Raw genomic sequence first — 24,779 nt, 5'->3', positions numbered from 1 at the left:
GATTTAACGTTTTAAACCCAAATGTGAAGATGGATGCAGATGGTCATACTGTTCTGTGGACAGAACCCACATCTGAGGAGATCCGTTCTATTATTTGCTCTTACAAGTGAAGATCTGATAAGCTGACTACAACATCCTACAGCTGACTACATAAGTGTAATAAACAGGTCCGTTCATTTTAAAAAGGACCCCCATCCCAGTCGTCACGTTTGCTTCCGTCCTAAGGGGTCTGCGCATGCGCCAGAGGGCGGCGTGGGCTACCCCGGCACCCCACTCGAGTCGTTGGTGCTCCGCTGCTGGCAGAAGTGATAGTGTGGACTTACGGGACGGTTCGCAGGGGAGCGACAGCTCGAGGAGGGGGGGAAATGAAACAAATGTTTGGATAAATGGCGAATTTTAAGATGAAGTTTTGCCGACGCTGGCTTCTTTTTGTTTTGCTTATTCCATTATCAAGTAAGTAACCTTTTTTTTTTTTTTTTAATGTTGACATGGAAGGTGTCAGTAAGCTATCGTACATTGTGCTGCCCTTGTTTGCGGTCCCATTAAAGCGGTGACCTGCCTTTATGTTTGGACAATATTCCCTTTTTTGTTGTTGTTGTTTTTTTTAATCAGAATGATTTGTTAGCGTAGTTGAAATGAGTTGTTTGCCGGGTACTTTATTAAATGTTTTTCCACCTCTGTGACTTGGTATTCTCACCCTCAGCACCGTGTCTGATATTTGCGATGGACGGTACAAAGTGTATAAAAACCCCGCATCAAACGTGTTTTTCTCCAAAGATAAATGGCGTCTTTTAAGCTCAGTGACTTTACACATCTATGTCAGCACGTTCTGGGAGTTTGTTATAGAAATAAATTAATTTCTGTCAACATTATTTTGCGTGGTCTTATGTATTTATCCTTCATAAGTATCTGTTAAGTTAGACCTAATTTAGAACTAATGTTCCCAACCTTTTTTTCTGTAGGTGTTTTATGCTTTAGTGAACTCTCCTTCATCACGGAGCCCAGTGATGTTACGGTACTACCAAAGGATCCTGCTGTGTTGGACTGTCAGGCTCATGGGCAGCCTCCAGTCACCATCAAGTGGCTAAAGAATGGAGTTAGGTTGGCAGAAAGTGAACACTTACAGTTTCTGCCCAATGGCTCCTTGTACATACCAAAGATAAAGCATACCAAGGAGGACTCAGATGAAGGATTCTACCAGTGTCTGTCCCAGAACAGATATGGAGCCATCTTAAGCCAAAGATCACGTCTGACTATCGCAAGTAAGTATGGAGTTCAGAGTGGAAAAAGATGATCTGGTGAGAACATGGGCTGTTTTTCCAGTGTCGGAACCAAGATTGGTTACACTTGCTGGTGATATTGACTTTGTGGTGTTGTCACCGTTCAAGCATCAGCATGGGCAGTTCATGGGTAATAAAGCTGGAGATGTGAAGCAGATGTACTTCGCACCTCTCTTCTTTTTCTTCTTTACTGGGCAAAAAACCTCTAAAGCCTGAGCTTCCGTGACACTGGAAGTTGGTCATACTTGAGTTTAAAGATGTCAGGCCAGTTATGGGATCATTTTAAGAGATAGTTAAAGATAAACGGGGAGTCTATCCAAAAGCTCATAAATACTCCATAAATAGGCAGTCCCAAGCTTGTGGCCACTAGCCTGTCTCTGTGTAGAGGAAAACATCCACTCGCACACTTACCAAGGCGCTCTGTAAACTTTAGCAAAAAGTTAGAAATGATCATTCTCTCTCTCAGTTGAAATGTTTGTGGGATTGCATTGTCACTGCAGACTATGGCTCTGTGGTAATTGCCCAGTGGCCTGCTACACAGAGGAATCTGTGAAAGGCCATTTGCTTTTTAGCCTTTGTTTGGAGTGCCCCCGACTGCCCCAGAAGAAAAGGCTAGCTTTCAGGGCATTTGTTTGTCCACATATCAGTGGACAAGACAGCTGGGTCTATTCAGTGAGCCTGGCCTACCGTGGGCTCTTTTCAAAGGTCTTAGAAGGGATATCCCATGGCTGGTGTCATGGAAACCCTCTGCAGGGCACTGATTTTGACACTGACACTGAGTGTAGACTTTTGGAAAGAAATCTCCTCTTGTGTTTTAGCAACGTTTTAGTATTTAGTATTCACTAAATACTATTTACTAAAATAGTTTGTGAAAATAGATACGCATCCAGGGAAAAAGTCAATCTTCTACATGCCCAGGCATATGTGAAATGTATTCATGCTCGTGTCCTGGTTGGTTATAATCTAAAAATAGCAACCAGAAACTTAGTTTTCAATATGATGACCACATAAACAATACCAAATTCAAGTTTGGTCTGGTATCCAGTCATAGTCAGTGAAAGGGTTAAAGGTTTTTGGTCAGCTGTAGGCTTGGAGGTGGAGGATGGGACTCCTCTATGCTCCCCTTCTGTCCAGAGGTCCCAGGGGTCTGGGGTCAACAGGAGAAAGGCTTTGTGATGTCACAGGCCTGCTCTGGCTGGGGAGTCCTTTCTCCCAGCCCACAGTCCCTTTCACTGGATCAAGCCCTCTGTTTCCCTGTCAGGCAGAGCACTTTTGTTAAAGAAAGGCCAGTTTGTCATTTAAACGAATGAGCCTGACTCTCCACAGCACAAAAATGTTGGTCCTTCCATCCAGGAAGTGTTTCCTTTGATGTAAAGTAGTCTTTGAACTGCATCATTCTACACCTCCAAAGACTTCTACACCTGTGTGAAAACTCACGTCTTTCTTAGAGTATTTGCAAAATATGTCGTTACATGCTTTCGCGGATAGGATCTATTACCACCGTATCATTTAGTGTAGAATATTGATAACACAGGAAATACCAAGCTCTCTTTTGTGGTTTAATGGTAAACTGTTTGCAATCTGGCTCCAGTTTAGGCTAAAACTGACTGGACAGGGGGTTGAGGTGACCTCTGACCTCTTTAGAGAAACCTTTGTGCTGCTTGACCTAGACATTGATTTTTTTTCCCTACAACAGACACGACCATGTTAGCAGATAGGCCACACCCACCACCTGCATCGCTGATCCCAGCCAGTCAGCAATTTTTTGTTTATCACTTTTCTTATCAATTACTCAGCATTTTCACGCTGGTCACCAGTCTGCTGTGTTGTGCTGAGACAGAATATGTGACTATTGCCGGACTTCTCAACAAGACAAATAACTAATGAATACATTTGTTTTGACCTGCAATCTTGCTGTTACATATACACAACTGCATATAGAGTGGAGTCATTCATAAATGCATCCACATATATAACCATCAGCAGGACCAACAGTTTACTCGTACAATATCAATAAGATCGGATCTTAAGGGAAAGAATTACTCTGTTGTTTTTGCTGTCCTGAAGCTCAGGGTTTAAATGCAGAGTTTCAGTGGGAGAATAAGAGCATTGATTTTCTTTAACATGATATTGACTTCTTCTCTGTGAGTGTGTCTGTGTGTGTGTGTGGGGGGGGGGGGCTTATCACCTTAATGAATGAAGGTCATTGATCATATCATATCGAGTGTGTCTCAGTTAAATGCAGACTGGGCTTGCTTGACTCTGGTCATTATTGAAGGCCTGTAACTGTTATTAATGTTATATTTATATTATGTTATAGTTATAAAGTTGAAATAGTCATTTTGATATATGTATATTTATGTTTTTTAGTCAGTTTCTACATAGCAAGACCTACATGCAGCCTGCACACACACACACACATTTTAAAGACTGCACAACATTTGCAGTCCTTTTTAATGCAAAGTGCATTGATTAAATTGTATCTATAATAATGCATCATTCACTGTCATTCTTCAATTGATACATTGATTAGGCCAGCTGGTCAGAACGGGATGTGATGGCTCATCTAAACAAAAGCAGCTGGTGTCTTACAGAGATCAATACCTTTCACATGATCTGTTAACGTATATCAAAGTCAGGCCTTTGCATACATAAAGTAAACATTATGCAGTGGTTAAGCTTTCTTTTTTTTATGAGTTACTTGCTGCAGACACGATTATGTTTCATTCTTTCACAGGAATCTCAGAGTTTGTGTTGCATCCTCTACCTATGGTGGCGTCTCAGGGCTCTGTGGCTCGATTCTCTTGTGCGGTCATTTCCAACCCTCCGGCCAGCATCACCTGGGAGCACAACCAAAGCACATTGCCACTACAAACAGACAGGTACCTGCAGACAATTTGTATTTCAGACAGGGAGAAATCCTCTTATAATTCAGTTGTATTAATTACTTAGCAGCAGGTTTGAAATTCTGTTTAATTTGACCCTCGTTTTGCCCCTTTTATTTTATTAGAATAACAGTTATGCCAAACGGAGTTCTTCAGATTCACAATGTGAAGCTGGAAGATGCTGGACAATATCGATGTGTGGCAATTAACATCGGCAGTCGTTTAAAGAGTAAAGAAGTCGCACTCGCTGTCAACAAAGGTGTGGTAATTGCACTAATTGAAGATCAGGAATGAATATTTGTCCCAATTTCCTTTGAAAACACTGAATTCATCTCTGCCATTTCTGCTGCCTTGTGAAGTCGCTGGCCCTAAACCACGTCAGAGGCCCAGAATCATCGCTGGACCACAGAACACAACAGCCTCCCTTCATCAAACTGTGGTACTGGAGTGTGTGGCCACAGGCAATCCCTCACCCATCATCTCCTGGAGCCGGGCTGACAGTAAACCCATCGACGTCTACAATGCCAAAGTGCTGGGTAATGGGAACCTGGTTATTACCGATGTCAATTCCAAGCACAGCGGAGTCTACCTGTGCAGGGCCACCACACCTGGAACCCGCAACCACACCACTGCCGCAGCCAACCTCACAGTTCTAGGTACTATAAACTTTTCTCCTTACACCTCATGGGTCATTAGTCTCCAACCTGTATCTATTTCTTGTGTTCCATATTCCACAAAATGCCTACATCTATGATATGCATGTTTTTTTCTGTTGGTTGACAAATAGAAGGCATTAGACAGAAGTTTCATCAGTTTTCTCATTCACGTCTGTTTCAGTGCCACCGACCATCGTTGAGAGGCCTGAGAGTCAGACGCGTCCAAGAGCAGGCACTGCCCGATTTATGTGCCAGGCGGAGGGAGTGCCTCTGCCACGCATCAGCTGGCTAAAGAATGGAGAAGAGGTTCACTTAAATGGACGGATTAAGATGTACAACAGGTACTGTCTCACAGGAGTGGTGTTTACATTAGATACAACGGGAAAAAAACATTCCTCTGAAAGCTCCTCACTGGTTTTTGCTGATTTTTTTTTCCTTATTTCTTTCATTGTTTCACAGTAAATTAGTGATCACCCAGATTATCCCCGAGGATGATGCCATCTATCAGTGCATGGCAGAGAATAAACAGGGTTCTGTGCTCTCCGTGGCTCGCCTTATTGTAGTCATGTCAGAGGACAGGCCCAGTGCACCGAGAAATATCCATGCTGAGACCATCTCAAGCTCTGCCATTTTACTGGCCTGGGAGAGACCTCTCTACAATGCGGACAAAGTCATCGCCTATTCCATCCATTACATGAAGGCTGAAGGTGAGACTAAGATGCAAACATTTTTAGTTTAGTTCTCCTTCATCGTTTGAGTTTTAAAACAGTCAGTCCTGAACTGGGAGGGACGAAGGTGTGAAAAAGATGCAAGATCGCCACCTTGTAGAGGTTCTACAAGCCATATCACTGTTAAATGGGATCAACTTTCCTCTGTCGAAGGCCATCTGTTGTTGCTGCACAGAGCAGAGGTCAAGGAGGACTAAGAATGGCAACTTCACTTAAATAACAACAGGCTTAGTCAGGTCTTTGTCCACTCCCAAGCTCATTCTGATTGCATTTAAAGGGACAGGGTCTCTATTTTAACGTCTCACTGTCTTGCAAACCAACAATGTAAGGAGATGTTTAACTTTAACCATTCTATTTACAGCCAAGCAACACTATAAAGTCAAGTCTTTTACAAGTTTAACAGGATTTGTTTCAATGGCCTGGAAGCAGTTATGAGTGGGAGATGAGCGGCATTCTGATGCTGCAGTCGTTCAAAACACTTGACTGTTTTTATGATGTGTGCCAGAACAACTCTCATGGAAGTCACTTCTTTTTTGTGCAGTATGAACCCGTTTGTAAACGTACTTTACGATTTGTTGCACGGCAGGTCTAAACAACGAAGAATACCAGGTTGTTATTGGCAACGACACAACCAGTTATATCATCGAAGACCTCGACTCAGCTCGAAACTACAGCTTTTACGTTGTGGCTTACATGCCGATGGGAGCCAGTCGTATGTCAGACCAAGTCAGTCAGCATACCTTGGAGGACGGTAAGCATCGAGCTTAGACCTTCAGCACTCCTAGCAAAAAAATCACAACGGCTTTTAAGCAGCTCATGGATGTTCACAGCACATTTTGAGTGACGATAAGCATGATGGAAAGAACATTTTATTTGTTCATGATAAAGCAAATGTTTGTGTTCCTAACAAATTAATCTCCTCGTGGACTGGATGTATGGTGAATAAGTGATTTTCATACCTTTCTGCAGTGCCTCTGCGTACCCCAGAGCTAAGTCTGACCAGCCACAGTTCGACGGACATTCAGGTGAGCTGGCAGCCACTGCCAGCAAAGATTAGCCGTGGACGCCTGTCGGCCTACAGACTCTCCTATCGCACAGCTGTAGACAACACTGTCAAGACTGTGGAGCTACCGCACAACTGTACTGAACATCTCCTGCAGGGCCTGCAGCCTGACACCATCTACCTGCTCCGCATGGCTGCAGCCACACGCGTGGGCTGGTGTGAGCCATCGGCATGGAGCTCGCACCGTACACCTAAAGTGTCGAGCAACAAAGGTAAACCTGCCAAAGTCCGAAAAGGAAATATCGTTGTGAATTTTGGAAGCCGAAGATGTGATATTGTTCTCCATGCAATTTCATCAAATGAATCTATACAGTGGCTTTGTTTACCTGCATGCGTGGCACAATCTAACACTCAAAAGCATTTATCTTCGGTTATGATAAGATGCAAACGTGCTATAGCTGTCTTGTCTTTTTGCTTTTGGTCATTTTTTGGCTTTTGCCGCTTTTGGAATACAAGGAGTGTCACCAGAGTTCATGCTGTGTGTTCGGCATGTGACTAGAGTTTGCTCTTGTAGCATTGTCCCACAGTCTTTGTGTTGGTTACCCAGAAACCTTTGCCCCTTGCTGTCAGTGATGTTAGAGTGGCCTCAGTCACAGATCATAAAGAGAGGGCCTCAGGCCTCTATGTGAGGGAAAGAATAGCCTGTTTAAATGGCCTACTGTGTTGGGGGAGGTTTTTGTCCTCCAAAGCTGAATTTCATGTTTAAAGTTATAGTTACCATGCATATGTTTAGGTATAGTTGTAGTGCACCACAAGAGACAGACGCACAAGTTTTTTAGGTTAGAACAAGCTAGATTGGTGATTTTATTACAAAGCAAACGTAAAATTCAGAATCTGTTATGCCAAAGGTGGTTCAGCTTGAATTTAAACTGTGCATCCATACTTTAAATGCAGTCACTGTCCTGTTGTTTTTCTTTTCATTTGTGTTTAATGATACTCTACAAATGAGAATGTATTGATCCCATGCCTTCTCTCTCTGCCCCCTCAGTGCCCTCAGCCCCTATTCTTCAACTTGAGCCTCTTAACTGCACCTCCATTGTGGCACGCTGGCAAACCTCCCCTGGTTCTGTGGCTGCTCAGGGTTTCAGGCTGTGTTACCATGAGGAAGGTCAACCAGAGCAGCCCAACATCCTGCTGCAGGCTCAAACCTATACCCACACTATTAGTGGCCTTGGTGAGTGACCAGCCCATAGTGGGTGGGAAGATAAATTTAGGGATATATTTGATTGTTTTGGTCCATTTCTATCATCTAGGCCTTCATGACAAAGAGTGACCGATGAGTTCTCACTTGAAGGGGAAATATCTTTTGCATTACCTAATTTAATTCAGTGGGCAGTTGGATGCTGCATTTGCATTTTCACCCTCTGTCCTGATCAATATGGGCTGACCCCTCTTGTCTAACCAGCAATCTTCTCCAGCCTCATTGCGGTATTGTGTGAGATCAGGCTCCCAGGGTTAGAGGTCAGTAACCAGATGTCCCTCCCACCACCGTTTCCCATCCTAACGCCTGCTTAATTATGCATGGCCATTGTGTTGTGTCCTGGGCCAGACCTGCCCTGCAAGACCCTTGCCAACACCTCCCTTTAGCTGGACACTGGTGCACACGAACAAAGACCCCTGGGATGGGCAAGAGCTGGACCGAGCCACTGACCTCTACCCATGAGACAGAAGTGTGGGATTTAGGGCCCTGCCCCCACTGGTCATCTGTGGTGCCCATGAAAATTACCTTCAGCTATCCATATGCAGTATCAACCAGAGACAAACTGAGATGAACAATATTATCCTGTCCTAAAGCACAGTGTAGTTTGTGCTCAGATCATACGAAATTAGTTAGATTGTTGAGTAAGTTCCTTGTGATCGTCTATAGTTTTGATATATCTACATTTATAACTTTATATAGACAGTTATAACTTTAAGTAAATGTTAAATTTCTCATATCTGTTTTCTTTTAATCATCACAAAACTCACTGTCATTGATTTCATATTCCATAATCTCACTTTAGTTGTTCCTCTGCGCTGTTGCTCCAAGTTTAAGGCCGTGACACAAAGGCAATGGAGACTGTGAAAAGGGAAACAAAAGGGGCCCACCTCCTATTCTGCAACCCTGCACCCAGATTCCTTCTGTTCTGTGTTGGCTTGGCCCGGTGACCTCAGTCAAATCCCCCCCAAGTCCCATGGGTCTAGGATCCCAGCAGCTGAACATTGCCCCTGGCCCAGCCCCCTAAACAAGCCTGGACACACTGCCGTCATTGGTCAATACCCAAAGGCTGACCTTTTCAGCCTTCGTAAAGCATCATGATTTAGGGCCTGGGGCAGTGGTAGTTTTTCAAGTTAAAACACATTTTCAAAAGAAATGTTCCCAGCCCCGGACCACTGTGATCATTCCAGTTCCTGATTATAAGTGCCAGTACTTCACACAGCCTAATCTAACTTCCTCTGTTTTCAAATGTACAACGAGCCACATTTGTCATCCCCCTGAAAGTCAGTTATTTATTTATATTGTGTTTTAAAGCACAGCATCATGCTAATGAGGTTTTATGATGCTAACATTCCTCTGGCTTTGAGAAGGGAAAAAAATCCCCCTAGTCTGTATTGATCATGTTATTCTATTTATTAGAGATTGGGGCCCGCTGATATTTCTCATGCTTTTGGACAGAAGGCCACGTGATAAATGAGGCTGAGGTAACAGACGAGACCGTGTATTGTCCGTGCACGGGGGATGGCCTCTCATGACCTGCGAACGCTCCCCCTCTCCCTGATTGTTCTCACGTCTGTCTGCTTTTAGAATGATTCTGCTCTGTGTGTTAGCCATCGCTCTTTGTGTTTCAAAGGTGATTTTTCAAGCTTTGGCAGCACTGGGCAAAGGCTGCTTTGTTCCGTGACTGAAATATTAGCGAAGGCAACCTTGACTTTTTGCTTCAGCCAAATGAGTGGAAATGCCTGAAAATGAGCTATTTGTTCTCCAGATCCAAGAAGAAAGTATCACATCAAGATTCTGGCTGTCAGTGAAGTTGGAGACGGCTATCAGACCGACCAAACAATTAGCACTCCGGGATGTGTTTGTGAGTACTTCGCTCCAGAGTTTATTTCAAACATCTTCGCAGCTTAATATGGAATACAACTGTTGACACTGAGTACATGTTTAAATGCGACTGCTGTGTGCATCCTTCAGCGGCTAGAGACCAACTGGCAGCAGCCCCTCCACCTCCACATCAAGTGACTGTCTTCACCAGCAATTCATCTGCAGTGTCGCTGCGTTGGAGTCATCCTGCCTTTGCACCTGGGAAGGCTGTTAGCTATACAGTCCGCTATACACCCGTGGGCACACATAATGTCTCTGCTATACGCTACCTACAAACGTAAGAGCCCCTGAAACAGGTTGTACTTCTTTCTGGCAGGCATAATAAATCCTGTACTCACAAAAAAAAAAAAATCCCTGTATTTGGTACTTCCTTCATTGTGGTACTTTACATATTTCTGGATTATTCCCTGCCAGATGCCCCGAATGCGTAAATGTTTTTTTTTTCTCCACAGTACCAAGCAGAGTGTGATGGTTCAGAATTTGGTTCAAAACACTCGCTATGAGTTCGTGGTGCGTCTCCATGTGGACATGATGTCGAGTCCCTGGAGTTCTGTTGTTTACCATCAGACCCTCGCAGCAGGTAAAAACTAAATTGGACATAAGTGCAGCATCTTATTGCTGTGGCTATGTTGCTGTGTTTCTCTCCCATTTCTCTTGTTGTAACCGTAAATGCTCTGTGTGCAGCACCTGGCCAGCAACCTGCAGGAGTGCGAGTAACTCTGATTGAGGACGACACTGCTCTGGTGTCCTGGAGGGAGCCCACTGAGCCCAATGTGATAATTACACACTACACCATCCTGTATGCCTCACAGAAAGCTTGGATGGCTGGACACTGGCAAAAAATACAGAGGGAGGGTGAGTGCTCCACTTTATCACATTTAATCGGTGATGCTGAGGTATTGAAGGCGCAACAGCACTTTTACAAAGCAGAGCAATACCTATATGAATAATGAAAAAGACAAAGTGCTGCCACTTAGGAGGTTTCCAAAACTCAATAAAATGAATAACAGGTGAACAAATATATATTTTTTAACAACTATAAGACCACGTGGGTGGAGACACAAGTACAATTTCAGTCAAATGTGCATTTTTTTCTCTATGAACATCTCGTGTGTTGCTCAATATTGAAAGTTGCTGATTGTTAGTACCTGAAGCAGCCACAAAGCAATCTCTCACAACAAATTCTTGTGGGTGTGGAACACCTGAACGCTGCAGCTTTTTCTGGCATCAGCAAATACACACGCTGTGTGTCGTTATTTATGGATCTTTAAGTGTCACACTTTCATGTTTCTGAAGTTCTCTTCCATGTTGTATGAATACAGGAAGCCATACCATGGCCCTACTGGAGAAGCTGGAGCCAGGGAACGTGTACCTGGTGAAGATATGCGCCTCCAATAGGGTAGGTGACGGCCCTTTCTCTGACATCGTGGAGCTGGCACCGAGGCGGGGACACATCCACCGCAGCAAGAACCCCAGGCACTCTGACCACTTCCCAGATACAACAGGTTAGCATCATTAAACATTGCAACAAGATTAATGATCATCCTTGTTCTTTTAACTCTTAAGCTCTGAGTTATATTGTATTAGATTTATAATTCCTTAAGAGTAAATCCGTACTGTGGGGATTGTGTCATTCGCCTGAAATAAGTTTAACTTTTCCACGTGGAACATATCAGGCTTTAAGTTATTATCAGGACGTGATGTCACTAAGGCTTTATTAACCTTTAAACTGATAATTCCCTTTCGCTTCCATGTTGTTTTAGTCTTTTTCTTCATTTTATTTTGTTTGGCTAAAGTGTTGATATTCAGGAGAAGTTCCAGGATTTCTCACACAAAATATAGTGTGCTTTTAAATGTACTCCAAGCCCTGCACACAGTTTTGAAAATACATGTACTCATGAACTCATAAAGACCTGCAGTAGCCTCTAGCCATTGGAACAGCTGCACTCATGTGCTGCGTCAGGGCCGATTGACTTTAAAAGCTTTCAGTGTTATATGCTAGTATTCAGAGAACGTGCACCGCCTTAGATTTTGGACTTTCTTAGCATTCAGGGCAATAATATGTTGCATTAAGGAGGAAATTTTGTAGGTATTCATTAACCAAATAGTTGACATATAGGTATTAAAAATATTGCAACGTGAGCATTTGCCGCCTATTATAAGTTATGGGGAAACATTGATAGCATATATATACGAATCGATATAAGAAGCCCTCAAACTTGGTTCACTTTAGCATTTTGTATAGAAACAAAATGACACGAGCAAGCAGCTCTTTAAGAACATATTTATTCTCTATATGAATGAAGCAGCTGGTGCAACATAACATCTTCACCTCCTCCTGCCAATTGTATCTGATATATTTGGTAGAATTATTTTCATGCGCTTCAGATATATGATGACAGTCACAGCTTTAAAGGGTAATGAACATCTTTCAACAGCACTTTTGTACCCCAGGATGCTATTGGCATGATCTCCCAGCTCTATCTGTCCATCTGTTAACGCTAATGTTTAACTTCTCACCTGAAACGCCGTGTGGTTTACCTTCCAGTGTTTTCCGACGGTCTCTACCACATAGACCAGAGGTCCATGACGGGGATCATGGTCGGCGTGAGCATCGCCTTAACATGTATCGCCATGTGTGCCCTGATCTTGGTCAGCAAGGGCAGACCAAGGTAGTAATGCTGGTAATAGTTTCAAATGATAAGAAAACAATGGTAGAGTCATGTTGTGAAACATTTTCTTTTTTTTTTTTAAATCTTTGTATAACAAATAGAAAATCGTCCAGTTCCAAAGTCATTGCTGCCGGGGGCTCCGAAGGTCCACGCGCTGGTTTCCCGCTGCCCGGTGAATGCCACGCTGAGAATGTCGAGGCCCTCATACCGATGATAAGTGAGCACTTCAAAGATGCTAAGGTGAGATAAACATACCAAAGTGAGCAAGCTTCTGATCACTGCTGCTCTCGCAGTTACAAGCTCTCAACCATGTGCTGTCAACCATGAAAAACCTTTTAAATATTTATTCCAGGGTGGATCTAATATAGTCATAAATGGCGTCGGCCCTGTCGGTGGCAACATTCAAAGCAAGAGGTGGCTGCTTTTCAACAGAGAGATCCTAAATCCACCTGAAATTGATGTAAGTGACGTGACATTTATCCTGTCATTCAGTCTTATTTTCACACAGATTATTATTATTATTTTTAATCTTACTCTTTACCTTCTCTGTTTCTTTAGGCTGAAACGAGAGCCAGCTTGTACGAAACTGGCAAAACTGTTCTGAGATATGACGAGCATCTGGGCTCAGCTCCCCTGCCTCCTTCGTCCCGGGAAATCATCTTTGGACCACTTCACTCGGAGAGCTCTCACACCAGCGAGGGCAGCCAAGAGACGGGAGACTCTGGACACTACTCCAATGAAGAAAGCAACGAAGAAGGGAGCAACCCGTCAACCAGCCAAAGCTCCGGAGCAAAATCTCTGGGATCAAACGGCGGTACCACCATCGCAGAGCTGAAGCAGTCTTGCAGAGTGAAAAATGAGGAGATGCTGAGCCATCCCCACCATCACTCTGCCCCGGATGCTTCCCGGCTCTGCGGCAACTCCGAAGATGCTCATCCTGCCCTGTACGCTTCCCAGGCAGCCATCTCTTGACATCACTTGGCCTGCATCTGCTCTTCAGCGGCCGAAGCTATGCCACTTCTACCTCATTCGCTTCCTGAGAGGAGCCCCTTTAGTATTTCCTCAAAGACAAGGGATCAGGAGGCCAGCTGCTGCAGTGGAGGAAATGTGCATCTGCTTCGGACTCACCTCAGGATTTTGTATGAATGTCCTTTATGACATTTTATTTCCATTTTTTTTAACAACTTTCTACCTGTTTGCGTGTTTGGTGTTTGTCCTAACCAAAGCTCACCCGTGATGAATGTTAAAAGAAGAATGTCAGAAGCGTACTGTGATGCTATTTCATTATGTTGAATTGCTTTTTCCACTGGAGCGGAGGGTGTAGTGGAGCCCCTTATTGATAGATTATCTACCTCAGTATTCTGCTCTTTGTATACATTACTACCTCCCTTTTCCCACGTATTTTGCAGTATTACCTCAGACTCAGGGGTACAAGGCGAAAATGCTTCATGTCTTGTTTCCTCTTTTAGGGCATTATGTTCTAGTTTCTATTTTCATGGTTGAAAGAGCTTTTGTTTCTCATTGTTTATCTTTGTCGTGAAAGATGACAAGTGCTTTAACATTTTGTCAAACTGTATTTTTAGCTTTATCAAACAGTGTAGTTTGGCATTCTCAGTGCACTGAACTCAAAGCTTTAACACGGCCTTAATATATAATGGGCTTTGCATACGATAGACGACTAGATCCAAAGAGTGGAAAGAGCGTACCCAAAGAGTTTTTGATAAAACAAGAGAAAATTATAAGGCAGCCAAAAATAATATAGCGGGTGTACATTGAGGGTGCGTTTGCCAAATGTTCTTCACAGAGATGCGAATATCTCTTCGATGACTTGTTTTCTCCGTGTAAATGTTATTAGAGCTTTATTCTGGCGAAAGCTTTAGCACAAGCCTTGTGCTCCACTTGCCTTCTAGACCATTGCTAAATGCAGAGGTGACGCCGATGCTATTATCCAAAGAGTTGTCTGCTTCCTCAGATGGGCGCAGCCTGTTTCATGTCGTTGATCCGCGGTGCGATGCGGTGGAAAGGATTGAGGCAAAGACCAAAGATCCAGCGTGTCCTGCCAGCGATAGACGATAGTATTTATTCTTTATCGAGAGGATCATCTGTCGCCACTCACGATCATTGTCGCAGGGATGAAGAATTCTCTTCTCGCTACATTATAATTTTACTGTCCAGGCGTGACAGTGAAGGATTCTGACTATCATCCTGGAAGCCCTCTGAGTGAAGAGCAGCATAATCAATTTTTTTATACCTTTGTAATACAAATTATCCTAACCAAAGAATCTTGAAGTCCCTGTTATTTAGTGATTTTCTTTGGTTTTCATTTACATTATATACACTATTTGCATTTGAAAGTTCTAATGATTTCCCAGTGGGTTTGGTTACTAGAAAGGCATTTTTACATAGTTCTTGTTTTTTCTTCTTTTTTTAACTTGAGATGTCAGAAGCTGTTCTGCTGTCGTTTTACCACCTTGAATTTTCACCTAGTTTACATTGGAAATGACGATGTGGATTGTCCTTTTTAAGCACGGTGTTGTAAACAGAAACATTTTTTTTCTGAAAAACGTGTCTGGTTTCAGTTTCAAGTTTGTCGTTGTATTGATTATCGACAGAGGTTCATTTGGGAGCCACGGGTAACTTTGCCGACAAGAGAAGAAGAAGAATACATCTTTGAATCCAAAGTGAACAGCAAAATATATTATTTTATGTGCTAAAATGTTGCAGAAGATTTTTTTGTCTTTTTTTTTTTGTCTGATACTCTCAAGATGATTACAAATACTAGTTAATAAAATTGTTTTTGGGAAAAATATAATTTGTGTTGAATTTTTTTTCTTATTGAGTTGATGATAAACTTAAAAAGTGTGGGCCAACTTACTGAGGAGCATGTAACATTATACCTGTTACTTGTGTATTTGCAAAGAGATTACATCAGCTGACATATGAGTGCCGGGACAATTTTTCTTTCTCAAATCTAAAGTTATGTAAGCAGAGGGTGTAAGTAATGCAGCGGGGAGGAATTGGGATTTGCCAACGTACTGCAACTGAAAGGGTTATTTGTACTGTTTTTATCAAACCTCTATTTAACCAGGACGCAAGACTCTTGAGATTGAAAATCTTTTTCTTTTGAGTGTCCTGGCCAAGATGAGCTAACGGACAGTCATTAACATTTCAATCATAGCATTTACAGCCGGATGTTCTCGCATCTAATTCATCATTTTGTGAATTCAAATTATTTGGCTTTACAGTCATTAAAGTTTCTCAGGTGTAGTTCTTTCTTTCTTTTTCTCTTTCGGGGTCTTACAAACACAATGAACCAACTTCAACTAATCTGATTTCTAATGAGAGGCTGAACAGTTTATCCAGCAGGAGGCAGACGATCTGCAACAGGAGCTATGGCTGCCGGTTTGTCGGGGAACAAGACAAAGCAGGAAGTGACGGGTCGGTCTTGTTTTCATTAGCTGCCGCACGCAGGTCCTCAGCTGCGACAATGCGCATCGAAAAATGTTATTTCTGCTCGGGACCGGTCTATCCCGGGCATGGCGTAATGTTTGTACGTAACGATTGCAAGGTAAAGTAAAATTTCATTGCTTGAATATCAGTGTACGTTTCCCCGAAGCTGGTGTTTGGACTTTCAGTGGTTGCCCGTTAGCTGGGTGGCTACTCCTAGCTTGGATCTCTCACGTGGGACCCACACAGCGATCAGATCTGACAAACCGTCAATAACAAATTGGTTAACAATTCTCGGGACATGGAGTTGAGCTATATAACCTTAAACGTCTTCGTAAATGTGGGACCGAGCTCTCATATTTGACAAACCATGAAAATTAAGTCGTTGGAGGGTCCGTAAACGGGGCCTCGTTTTCTTTTCTTTTTTTCAATATACTTCTTATGGAGTTAGTGCGCCCCCTGGTGTTACGACGTGGGAACAGGAGCTTATGTAAATATAAACACCTCCTTCATCTCAGCCCTGTAATGTACTGCACACCAGCTTTGGGTACATTTCTGGCATTGTTAAAAGTGCGTCCATATTGTTTTAATACGTGGCATTGATTTCGCGGAAGAAAACATCCTTAACATTGGCCCTAAACTGTGGAATAAGCTTTACAGTTCTTATGTATTCGCCAATTCTAACCATGTGTTCATGTAAAACAACTGGGTTCACATGGTTTTCATTGGTTGAAATTGTATCTATTTTTGCTTTTTTGGGTTTTTCATTGTTGTTATTATATATTTTTTATTAATATTAAGTTGTTATCTTTAGTACCTGGTTGGAAATTCAGGCGAGACACTGCAGGCAGAAACATTTCCCTCATCAGTTTGACGGTTGACAAAGAAATATTTGAGTAATTACTTAATTGAAATAGTCTTTCATTGAAAGAAAATACAGAAAATTGGTATTGTACAAGGTTTGTACTATTCTACTTAAACTTGTACTGAGTTGCGGTGTGGCCTGAATGTGAACACTAAACTATCAAGACACCAAAACTACCCTCAGTTCTCCATGACAGTAAATGAAACAGCATTTTAAAATAAGTTGCTAAACGGTAAGCACCTGCCCAAGGAATAACAAATGAATAATTCTGCAGTTCCTGGAAGATGAATAAAGATGTTAAAGAATCATCCTTTACTTGACTTTTCAGCTAATGCAGCATTTAGTCAGATTTCAGACAACAGCAGAGCTGATGTGGAACGATGGCCGCTGCCTTCTGGTCTTTTCTAAGGACGGACACAACGGATTTGTTTTTTTGTGCTTTTTTTTACACTGATTCTTATTTGGCTCAATCTGAACTAACCTGATGATTTTATTTTATTTGTTCCCCTTTATTTAGACATTCAGATTCTGCAAATCAAAATGTCACAGGAACTTCAAGAAAAAGCGAAACCCTAGAAAAACCAGATGGACCAAAGCATTCAGAAAGGCATCAGGAAAGGAGTTGACGGTGGTACGCTGCTCTTCTGCTGTTTTTCTGTGTTCTCAGATTGAGTGAATTCAGTGTCCGTTCCTTAACCGCCACGTGTACTCTCTTTCAGGACAACTCTTTGGAGTTTGAGAAGCGCAGAAGTATTCCCGTTAAATATAAGAGGGAGCTGTGGGACAAGACAGGTAATGTATAGATTCATGTCTCGAAAGCAATCGGTGTAAATAAAACATCGAATCGTGTTCCGAGCAGCTTGTTTATTTTTCCCTGTTTGCTGTTTCTGCAGTGGAGGCAATGAAAAGGGTGGAGGAAATCAAACAGAAACGACAGGCAAGATATATCATGAACAGGTAAGAAGCTTATATTTGTGAGTCGAAATTTTTTTTTTTTTTTTTTTTTTGTCTATCCACACAGATTTTTGTGAGAAACAGGACATTTTATTTCCAGGATTTTGAGGGGAAAAAAAGAAAAGGAAAAGAAAAAAACTGCTTGCTTTGCTTCAAGTGTGTTTGATTTGTCTCCGCTGCATAGGTTAAAGAAGGGCAAAGAGTTGGAGAAAGAAGAGGCCATCAACGAAGTGAAGAAGAATATTCACCTCATCAAAGCGCCGCATGCAGGTAAAGCATCGGTTTGTCAAATTACAGGCAAAGATCCCGTAAATTGGTGACACTTAAGTGTGAACAAGACTAGAATTTTCCATGTCAAACGACACTGATCGTGCGCACTGGTGAAAAACATAAAAATTAATTTGATTTCATGCTTCTTCTTTCTTTTTTTTCTTCTTGTCCATGAAACGTTGCTATATATTGATTTATATGTATTCAGCTAGACATATGAGTTTTTACAGTATATAGATGGATAATCTAACGGATTTTTTTTTTCTTTTTTAGGAAAAGCCAAACAGATGGAAGACAAAATGGTGCAGCGGTTACAAGAAGACGTGGAAATGGGGGAGGACGATTGATCTCAAGGCCACAAGTTTTGCTTTTGTTTTTTTTGTTCAAACTCAACGTCAAGTTGGCCTCATATTATGTGTTTTATTTTGAGTTAAACTTTCCAAATGACAGAAAAGACACAGTTAAGAGGACAGCACTCTGTCCCAAATGCTTTCAGACTGTAGTTGGCTGTAGAATTTACTCATCTTCTTGCCTGGCGAAATGTGTTGGCGTGGAAACAGAAAATGTTCAAAGGTTGCCAGTAATAAAATAGACCTTATGAAAAATTTCTTCTGTTTATTTGGATTTATTTATTTTATTTTTTTGGATGTACAAGAACCCTTATTTTATTAATAAATTCCTCAAACTCAGTGGAAATTGCGGTGGTACCAAGAATATTTTCATTCGTTGCACCAACATAACGTATGCGCTGCACAACTACGCGCACGATACCCACAGTTTACTTGAATGTGTGCCGTATAGGCGTGTCCATTAAATTCATTCATCTGCACCTTGCACATTGAGACGAAATTGGAGTTGTAGATGAAAAAGCTACTTCATCAAACAGCAGTTATCCCATGTTCTGTACAGATTGGTTTTATGGGTACGAAGACTACTGAATAAATAAGCAGAGTCTGCCATTCTACCCTCTGCCACTGTTGTCTGAGTCGGTAGGTAAAAAAAAAATAACCCTTTGAAAACAAAGTGCCTTTAATCCTGCTAGATGAAAGATTAATTCTACAGTTTTATCAAATGTTTATCTTGTAGTGCTGAGGAAATTTGTTGACCATAGAAAACGTATTCTCTATTACAGCATGTCAAAGTAGTGCTTTAGAAACATGAAAAGGCGTTTTAAACTGCCGTGCAGTAAAAGGATTTTGTATTGATGCACTTTGAAATTATAAATGTATAAGTGTAGACAATTAGAAATACTAAAAACCGTTATGAATCTTGGATTTTTCTTATGCACAACTTAGAGAATTCATATTGTTGTACATTGTTACGAGAAAGTCACAGCATAAAAGCACAGGGAACGTAGCTGAGAGAAATTTGTGGACTCGGCGTTTCTCCAATCTGCGTCTCTGGCATCGACTCGGCGGCCTGCTGCTGCTCCGGCAGCCTGATGCTGAGCCGACAGGCTTCTACTGCCGCCCGCTTCGTCTCTACCACCGTCACCTCTCATCTTCCAGAACGGACCCGAGTTGGTCGTGCCGATACATCCTTGCTTTAGTGAACAGGTCGACGCTTCACTGCAGCAATGTCCGAGGAAGCTGAGGGGACGAGGACCTCAGAGGAACAGAAGGTAAACTGAGACTATGAACTACAACAGCAATTTAACAAGAGCGACGGTTAGCTAGCACTGCTAGCACATTGAATGTGGAAGATGCCAGCTAGCAGCGAGCTCTAAGCTAGTTAGCCAGTAGCTAATCATGCTTGATTTTCCTCGTCGATGCCACCGAAATTGAGCGAATTTTCTTCCAGTATTGATTTGTGAATGGGGAAAAAACATGGCTGTTTTGAGGGCAATAAGCCTTCTGCTTTAAGCACTCCTTTGTAGGCTGCTTGTACAAACAGTAGTTGGAGTTTACCTCAGTGCCGCGCTTGCATATCAATAATGCAATCAGTAAATATTCTAGCTGTTGTTTGTAGACATATAAGATAACACCCGTCAAATAAACTCCTTAAGAAACTAGATCTACATCCCTCAAGTTCTCAGATTGGAGATTTTGTCATCTATACGCACTGTTTTCTTCCAACAGGAAATGGAGGACAAAGTAGTCAGCCCAGAAAAAGCGGAGGAGGCCAAACTGAAATCCAGGTATCCAGCCCTTGGAGCCAAGCCAGGGGGCTCGGACTTTCTCAGGAAACGACTTCAGAAAGGGGTTTGTTTCTGACCTAAACATCACCATTCTTTTATGTATATATATATATATATTTTAAATGACCAGCCTTGCAACAGTCTCACTTTATGTCCTCTTTGTTGTTTAGCAAAAGTATTTCGACTCCGGTGACTACAACATGGCCAAGGCAAAAATGAAGAACAAACAGTTGCCATCAGCCCCCACGGAGAAGACTGAGATCACGGGCGATCACATTCCAACTCCTCAGGACCTGCCTCAGAGAAAGACTTCGATCGTGGCCAGCAAACTGGCCGGTTGATGGTTTTACGTTTAGCGTTCTTCTACCATTCCATCACCCTCCTTACACATACCTGCTGTTTACGTTGTTTATTTTATTTTATTTTTTGCCTTTTTATGTATTCACTAAGAACAAGTTATGTACCAAGTCCTATTCTGGAGTATAGTTGGCAACTGTCAGAAGCTGAATTTTCAGATAAATCCAAAAAGTAGTTTCTGTTTTCATCAATGCAAAGGGATCTTGTTCTTTGGTGTTGATGGTGCAGAAATATATACTTGGGGTTTATTGATGAATAATTTACAGGTATCCCTAACTCTTGGAAAGCTTTGTATGTTTATCTGCTCATATGGAGGCATGGCTTTTTGAACATTGAAAAATCAAGTCATCTTACTTTTTCTTTGGTTTTCTGAACTAATGTGCCGTTCTAACTCCATTCTTTCAAAGTACTAAAGACTAGACGAGACGCGCTTTGTAGCAGTTGTGTTAAATTCATGTTATTAACATTGGTTTGCAATGACTTGCTGCTGGTCTCCCACCGCACCCTGACCTCTAAAAAGCCTTAAAAGTAATGAACCGTTGTTCCTCCTGAGCAATATTTGCTCCCTCTGTGAGAATCTTGGGTTGTGAATCTTGTCTGAAATGTCTCTCTCTGTCTGACTGGAATCACTTGGAATTTTATGGGAGGAAACTCCCCGAACATGTCCGAAGTGTGCATGTGCATTTACGTGGCAGACACACTGTGCCATTTGTTTTGTAAATAAAATAGTTTTGCATAATTACATTCACTCAAAGGTATTCTTTTTACTTTTTCAAACTGGCTTATTTCTTCATATATATACTGTGATTAGAATACTTGCCAACCCTACAACCAAATGTAGTGTGGTGGTGTTTTTATAATTACCTACGTAGTCAGTTATAACCTGCACATACTGTCAAGTCTTTACATTTTATGCATATCTAACAGGATAGGTGTTCTAGATACACACGTCTCCATTGAAACATTGTATATCATGAGTTTGAGAAAACTTTGACCACTCCGAGTGCAAGAGTAACAATCCTAAAGGGTAAATGAGCAAGTATAGTCATCTGTTTAGGTCTGCGTGTCTTGGAACAGGATGTGAGGAAAAGAGGACACTGTTAAGAGTGTGATATTGGTTGAATGCAGTCAGAAAATGGAATAAAGTCACCTGTGATATGCAAGTACATATATGATGATGTAATTGAACTGATTCTAAGCTGTGTCTCAAAAACTTGAGTGTTTGATGGTCCTAACATGAAGGCATGACTGCAATCCATTCCAAGTTTTGATAAGAGCAGAAAGTGTTGACAAAGAAGCCTTGAGCAATTCCAGGTGGTGCTGATGATGCCAACGGCAAGCAAGGTGGAGGGGAGATCGTACTTGTACCACATGCCTGTACCAGTTCACTCCAGCGTTGATGCACAAGAAGAAGAAGAAGATCCTGGTTGTGCCAGACAGCCAGAGTGGCACAACCATAAGGCATTTAGCATTTTCTTTGAGGAAAAAAAGAATTTAAACGTCACCGGTGTTGACCTGGTCTGTTAGATTGTGCAGGTGGGGTCATGCAACTCAGAGCGCTGAGCAGTAGTGTGAGATTTGAAACACAGCTTCTGACTTGTCACAGCAATAAAAGCATGGGTGTAATAAAAAAGGAAGGTTCCTGTTATTGCCCATAAAATTTGACAAGGAGGCGGTGTGCACAACATCCCCAAACGACCTGAAATGGTGGTATGCAGCCATCATTTTCAGACCTGCGACTTTCCTGTTGTTTGCTGTGACAAAGGTGTGAAGAGAAGGCTGTTTTACTGCACAGGCATACAGGGGCTCCAGCTTCAGGGCCCGATGGCATAGAGGGCCCACAAGGCTTGCACAAAATAAATAAATGAATAAAGGGGAACATTTCAAAAATATTGACCTTACTTTCAAATGTCGTCTGTGTGCGTCGATAAAGAAGAGGAAGGTTCATCAATAGACTTTGATGATTTCAGCTCAGCTCACCTGCAGCCCTATCACCAAAGCCAATTTTTTGGGGGGGACAAATAATATGTCCCAAAATAGCTGTTATGCACCATTCCCGATACGAATTCAAGGCTACCATAGCCAGTCAATATCAGCTGATGCCAGACTAATAAATTATCATTAAAAAAAGGGTGAGCTCCCCAGCCCAGCTTTGGATAATGTGGTACCACTGTGATAATTCTAGTAGATATGCTTTCTCACCATTTACAAGGGATCAAAACTGTTTGATTTAATGTTACCAGTTCAAAAGAAGTCCATCATAAATGAATTTACGTTAGTTCACAATTGCTTCGTATATTGCTCGATATGCAAGCAAATTAGTTGGATTCTTCTCGTGTAAAGTTTATAGAACAACACCATGTGTTTTATCATCCTGCCTGTTTAAATAAAGATTGAAGTTTGTATATAAAAACAGAAAAATTAATTTGCTTTACGGTGGTCGGTCTCATCTCCAGGGGTGATGAGGCTGCTTACAGGGAGGAGGTCCTGAAGCTGGCAGAGTGGTGCTCAGAGAACAACCTTTCTCTGAACACCAAGAAAACCAGAGAGGTCATCATCGACTTCAGGAGGCACAGCACTGATACAGCCCCCCTCTACATCAATGGTGAGCGCGTGGAACAGGTCCACACGTTCAAGTACCTCGGCGTCCTCATCTCTGACAACATTTCCTGGTCAGAGAACATCACAGCCATCATCAAGAGGGCTCGGCAGCGGCTACACTTCCTGAGAGTTCTCAGGAAGCACAACCTCAACTCCAACCTGCTGCTGACCTTCTACCGCTCATCCATCGAGAGCCTGCTGACATACTGTATCACAGTATGGTTCGGCAGCTCCACCGCCGCTGACAGGGAGAGGCTGCAGAGAGTTGTCAAGGCAGCACAGAATATAATCGGCTGCCCTCTCCCCTCCCTGATAGATATTTACACCTCCCGCTGCCTCAGCAGAGCCAAGGCAATCTCCAAAGATAGCTCCCACCCTGGCTCTGCCCTGTTTGACCTGTTGCCCTCAGGGCGGCGCTACAGGTGCATCAGGACAAGGACAAGCAGACTTAAAAACAGCTTTTTCCCCAAAGCCATGACCAGTCTAAACTCTGACACTCACTGATCATCCCTTGGACAATCCCAATTCTTGTGCAATATTCAAATTATGACCAGACTCTCTTGTGTGCAATATATCCACATCCACATACTTGAACCTACTAACACCTTATTTTATTTTATTTTATTTTATTTTATTTTATATGTTACCATTAACACCATATTTGATTCTATTTATTTTATTACCATAAAAAAACTGTGCACCTTACATCCTCCCTTTCTTTTACATTACTTATATATTTTATATTTTTTATATTTGCACTCTTTGCACTGTTTTTGGTGGCTTTGAATTTCATTGTACCACGTATAATGACAATAAAGGCATTCTGAGTGTTATGGGTAGAGCACGAGTTGTTGCCTATTAAGATATACATAAGCTTTGCTGAAAGCAGTGGAGTTTTGCACATCCAAGACACTTTGATGTTTAACTGTTAAACTATATGAGACTTGAACTTTGGGTGCAAAGTTGTCCAACTTCGATTTTCATATCAGGAATGGTAAGTGTTTTTGTGTGTGTCTAAACATGAAAGTCCAATAATCATTGGTAAGAAAACGCGATGTTGCCCCTCAATGAGCCTATCTTTGAATTTTTCATTGGGCTCTATTGCTGTTCCAAATATATTCACTTGTATTCAGCACAGCAATGGCTTTGTCGTGTGAAACATTGTGATATGTTAGTGTGGTTGGTGGTGTACAGGTTACACCCATTTATTTTTCAGTTGACATAGAATATACCCACTTCTTAATTCCATACAAAGACCATCAAATATGTTTATGTGTTATAAGTCTGTTTTGTTTTTCCCAACAAGGCAAAGACATGATCTACCCTTTTCTGCCTCTCACTGGCTAGTAGTAGTTACCCTTGTTGGGAGGGCTGGAGAAATTGAGGCACCAATTTCACAATTATTCTGCTTTACATCAACCAGTGGATGATATTTGAAAATGGGCAAACACTGCTGACCCATTTAGGGTCAACTAAATATGGCAGAGCACTCTTACAAGTCAGAGTTTCCAACATAGGGTTCTTTCCTCGCTTGAAAGGCCAAATAATTTAACTAAAGAAAAAGAAATTGGGTAAGAGCTTAGACGTATAGCCATTTTCCTGGGTACCACTATACAATTCGCAATATATATATATAAATAAAAAAGTGAAGCAAATTCATGTTAAGGTTGTGTGTGGGAAAACAGATGATGGGTTAGGGGGCCCTTGAAAAGATTGTAGCCCAGGGCCCTGTCTATTGACAGTATGGTGTGGTCAGAGTGGTACTGGGTGTGGTTTTCTTCC

The 24,779-nt window shown here is 42.0% G+C and overlaps 3 protein-coding genes across 3 annotated transcripts; all 3 read left to right on the top strand.

The window, feature by feature from the left end:
* Positions 1-386: 386 nt before the first annotated feature.
* LOC142384709 (protogenin B-like) lies at positions 387-13,338 on the top strand. Its single transcript, XM_075471013.1, has 19 exons — positions 387-453; positions 963-1,262; positions 4,018-4,162; positions 4,291-4,424; positions 4,525-4,821; positions 5,003-5,162; positions 5,281-5,528; positions 6,136-6,300; positions 6,519-6,824; positions 7,601-7,786; positions 9,579-9,674; positions 9,785-9,971; positions 10,147-10,274; positions 10,379-10,549; positions 11,017-11,199; positions 12,243-12,366; positions 12,468-12,606; positions 12,719-12,826; positions 12,925-13,338. The coding sequence occupies exons 1-19, from the start codon at positions 387-389 to the stop codon at positions 13,336-13,338; spliced, it is 3,558 nt and encodes a 1,185-aa protein (XP_075327128.1).
* A 2,460-nt stretch (positions 13,339-15,798) lies between these two features.
* On the top strand, positions 15,799-18,510 carry rsl24d1 (ribosomal L24 domain containing 1). Its single transcript, XM_075471011.1, has 6 exons — positions 15,799-15,934; positions 17,196-17,309; positions 17,398-17,470; positions 17,572-17,635; positions 17,817-17,902; positions 18,176-18,510. The coding sequence occupies exons 1-6, from the start codon at positions 15,854-15,856 to the stop codon at positions 18,247-18,249; spliced, it is 492 nt and encodes a 163-aa protein (XP_075327126.1). The 5' UTR covers positions 15,799-15,853; the 3' UTR covers positions 18,250-18,510.
* An 814-nt stretch (positions 18,511-19,324) lies between these two features.
* Positions 19,325-21,138, top strand: arpp19b (cAMP-regulated phosphoprotein 19b). Its single transcript, XM_075471010.1, has 3 exons — positions 19,325-19,523; positions 19,981-20,103; positions 20,210-21,138. The coding sequence occupies exons 1-3, from the start codon at positions 19,479-19,481 to the stop codon at positions 20,378-20,380; spliced, it is 339 nt and encodes a 112-aa protein (XP_075327125.1). The 5' UTR covers positions 19,325-19,478; the 3' UTR covers positions 20,381-21,138.
* The last annotated feature ends 3,641 nt before the right edge of the window (positions 21,139-24,779 follow it).

This window comes from Odontesthes bonariensis, chromosome 7 (assembly GCF_027942865.1).
Source record: "Odontesthes bonariensis isolate fOdoBon6 chromosome 7, fOdoBon6.hap1, whole genome shotgun sequence".
NCBI lineage: Eukaryota > Metazoa > Chordata > Actinopteri > Atheriniformes > Atherinopsidae > Odontesthes > Odontesthes bonariensis.
This window is presented reverse-complemented; position numbering and strand designations above follow the sequence as displayed.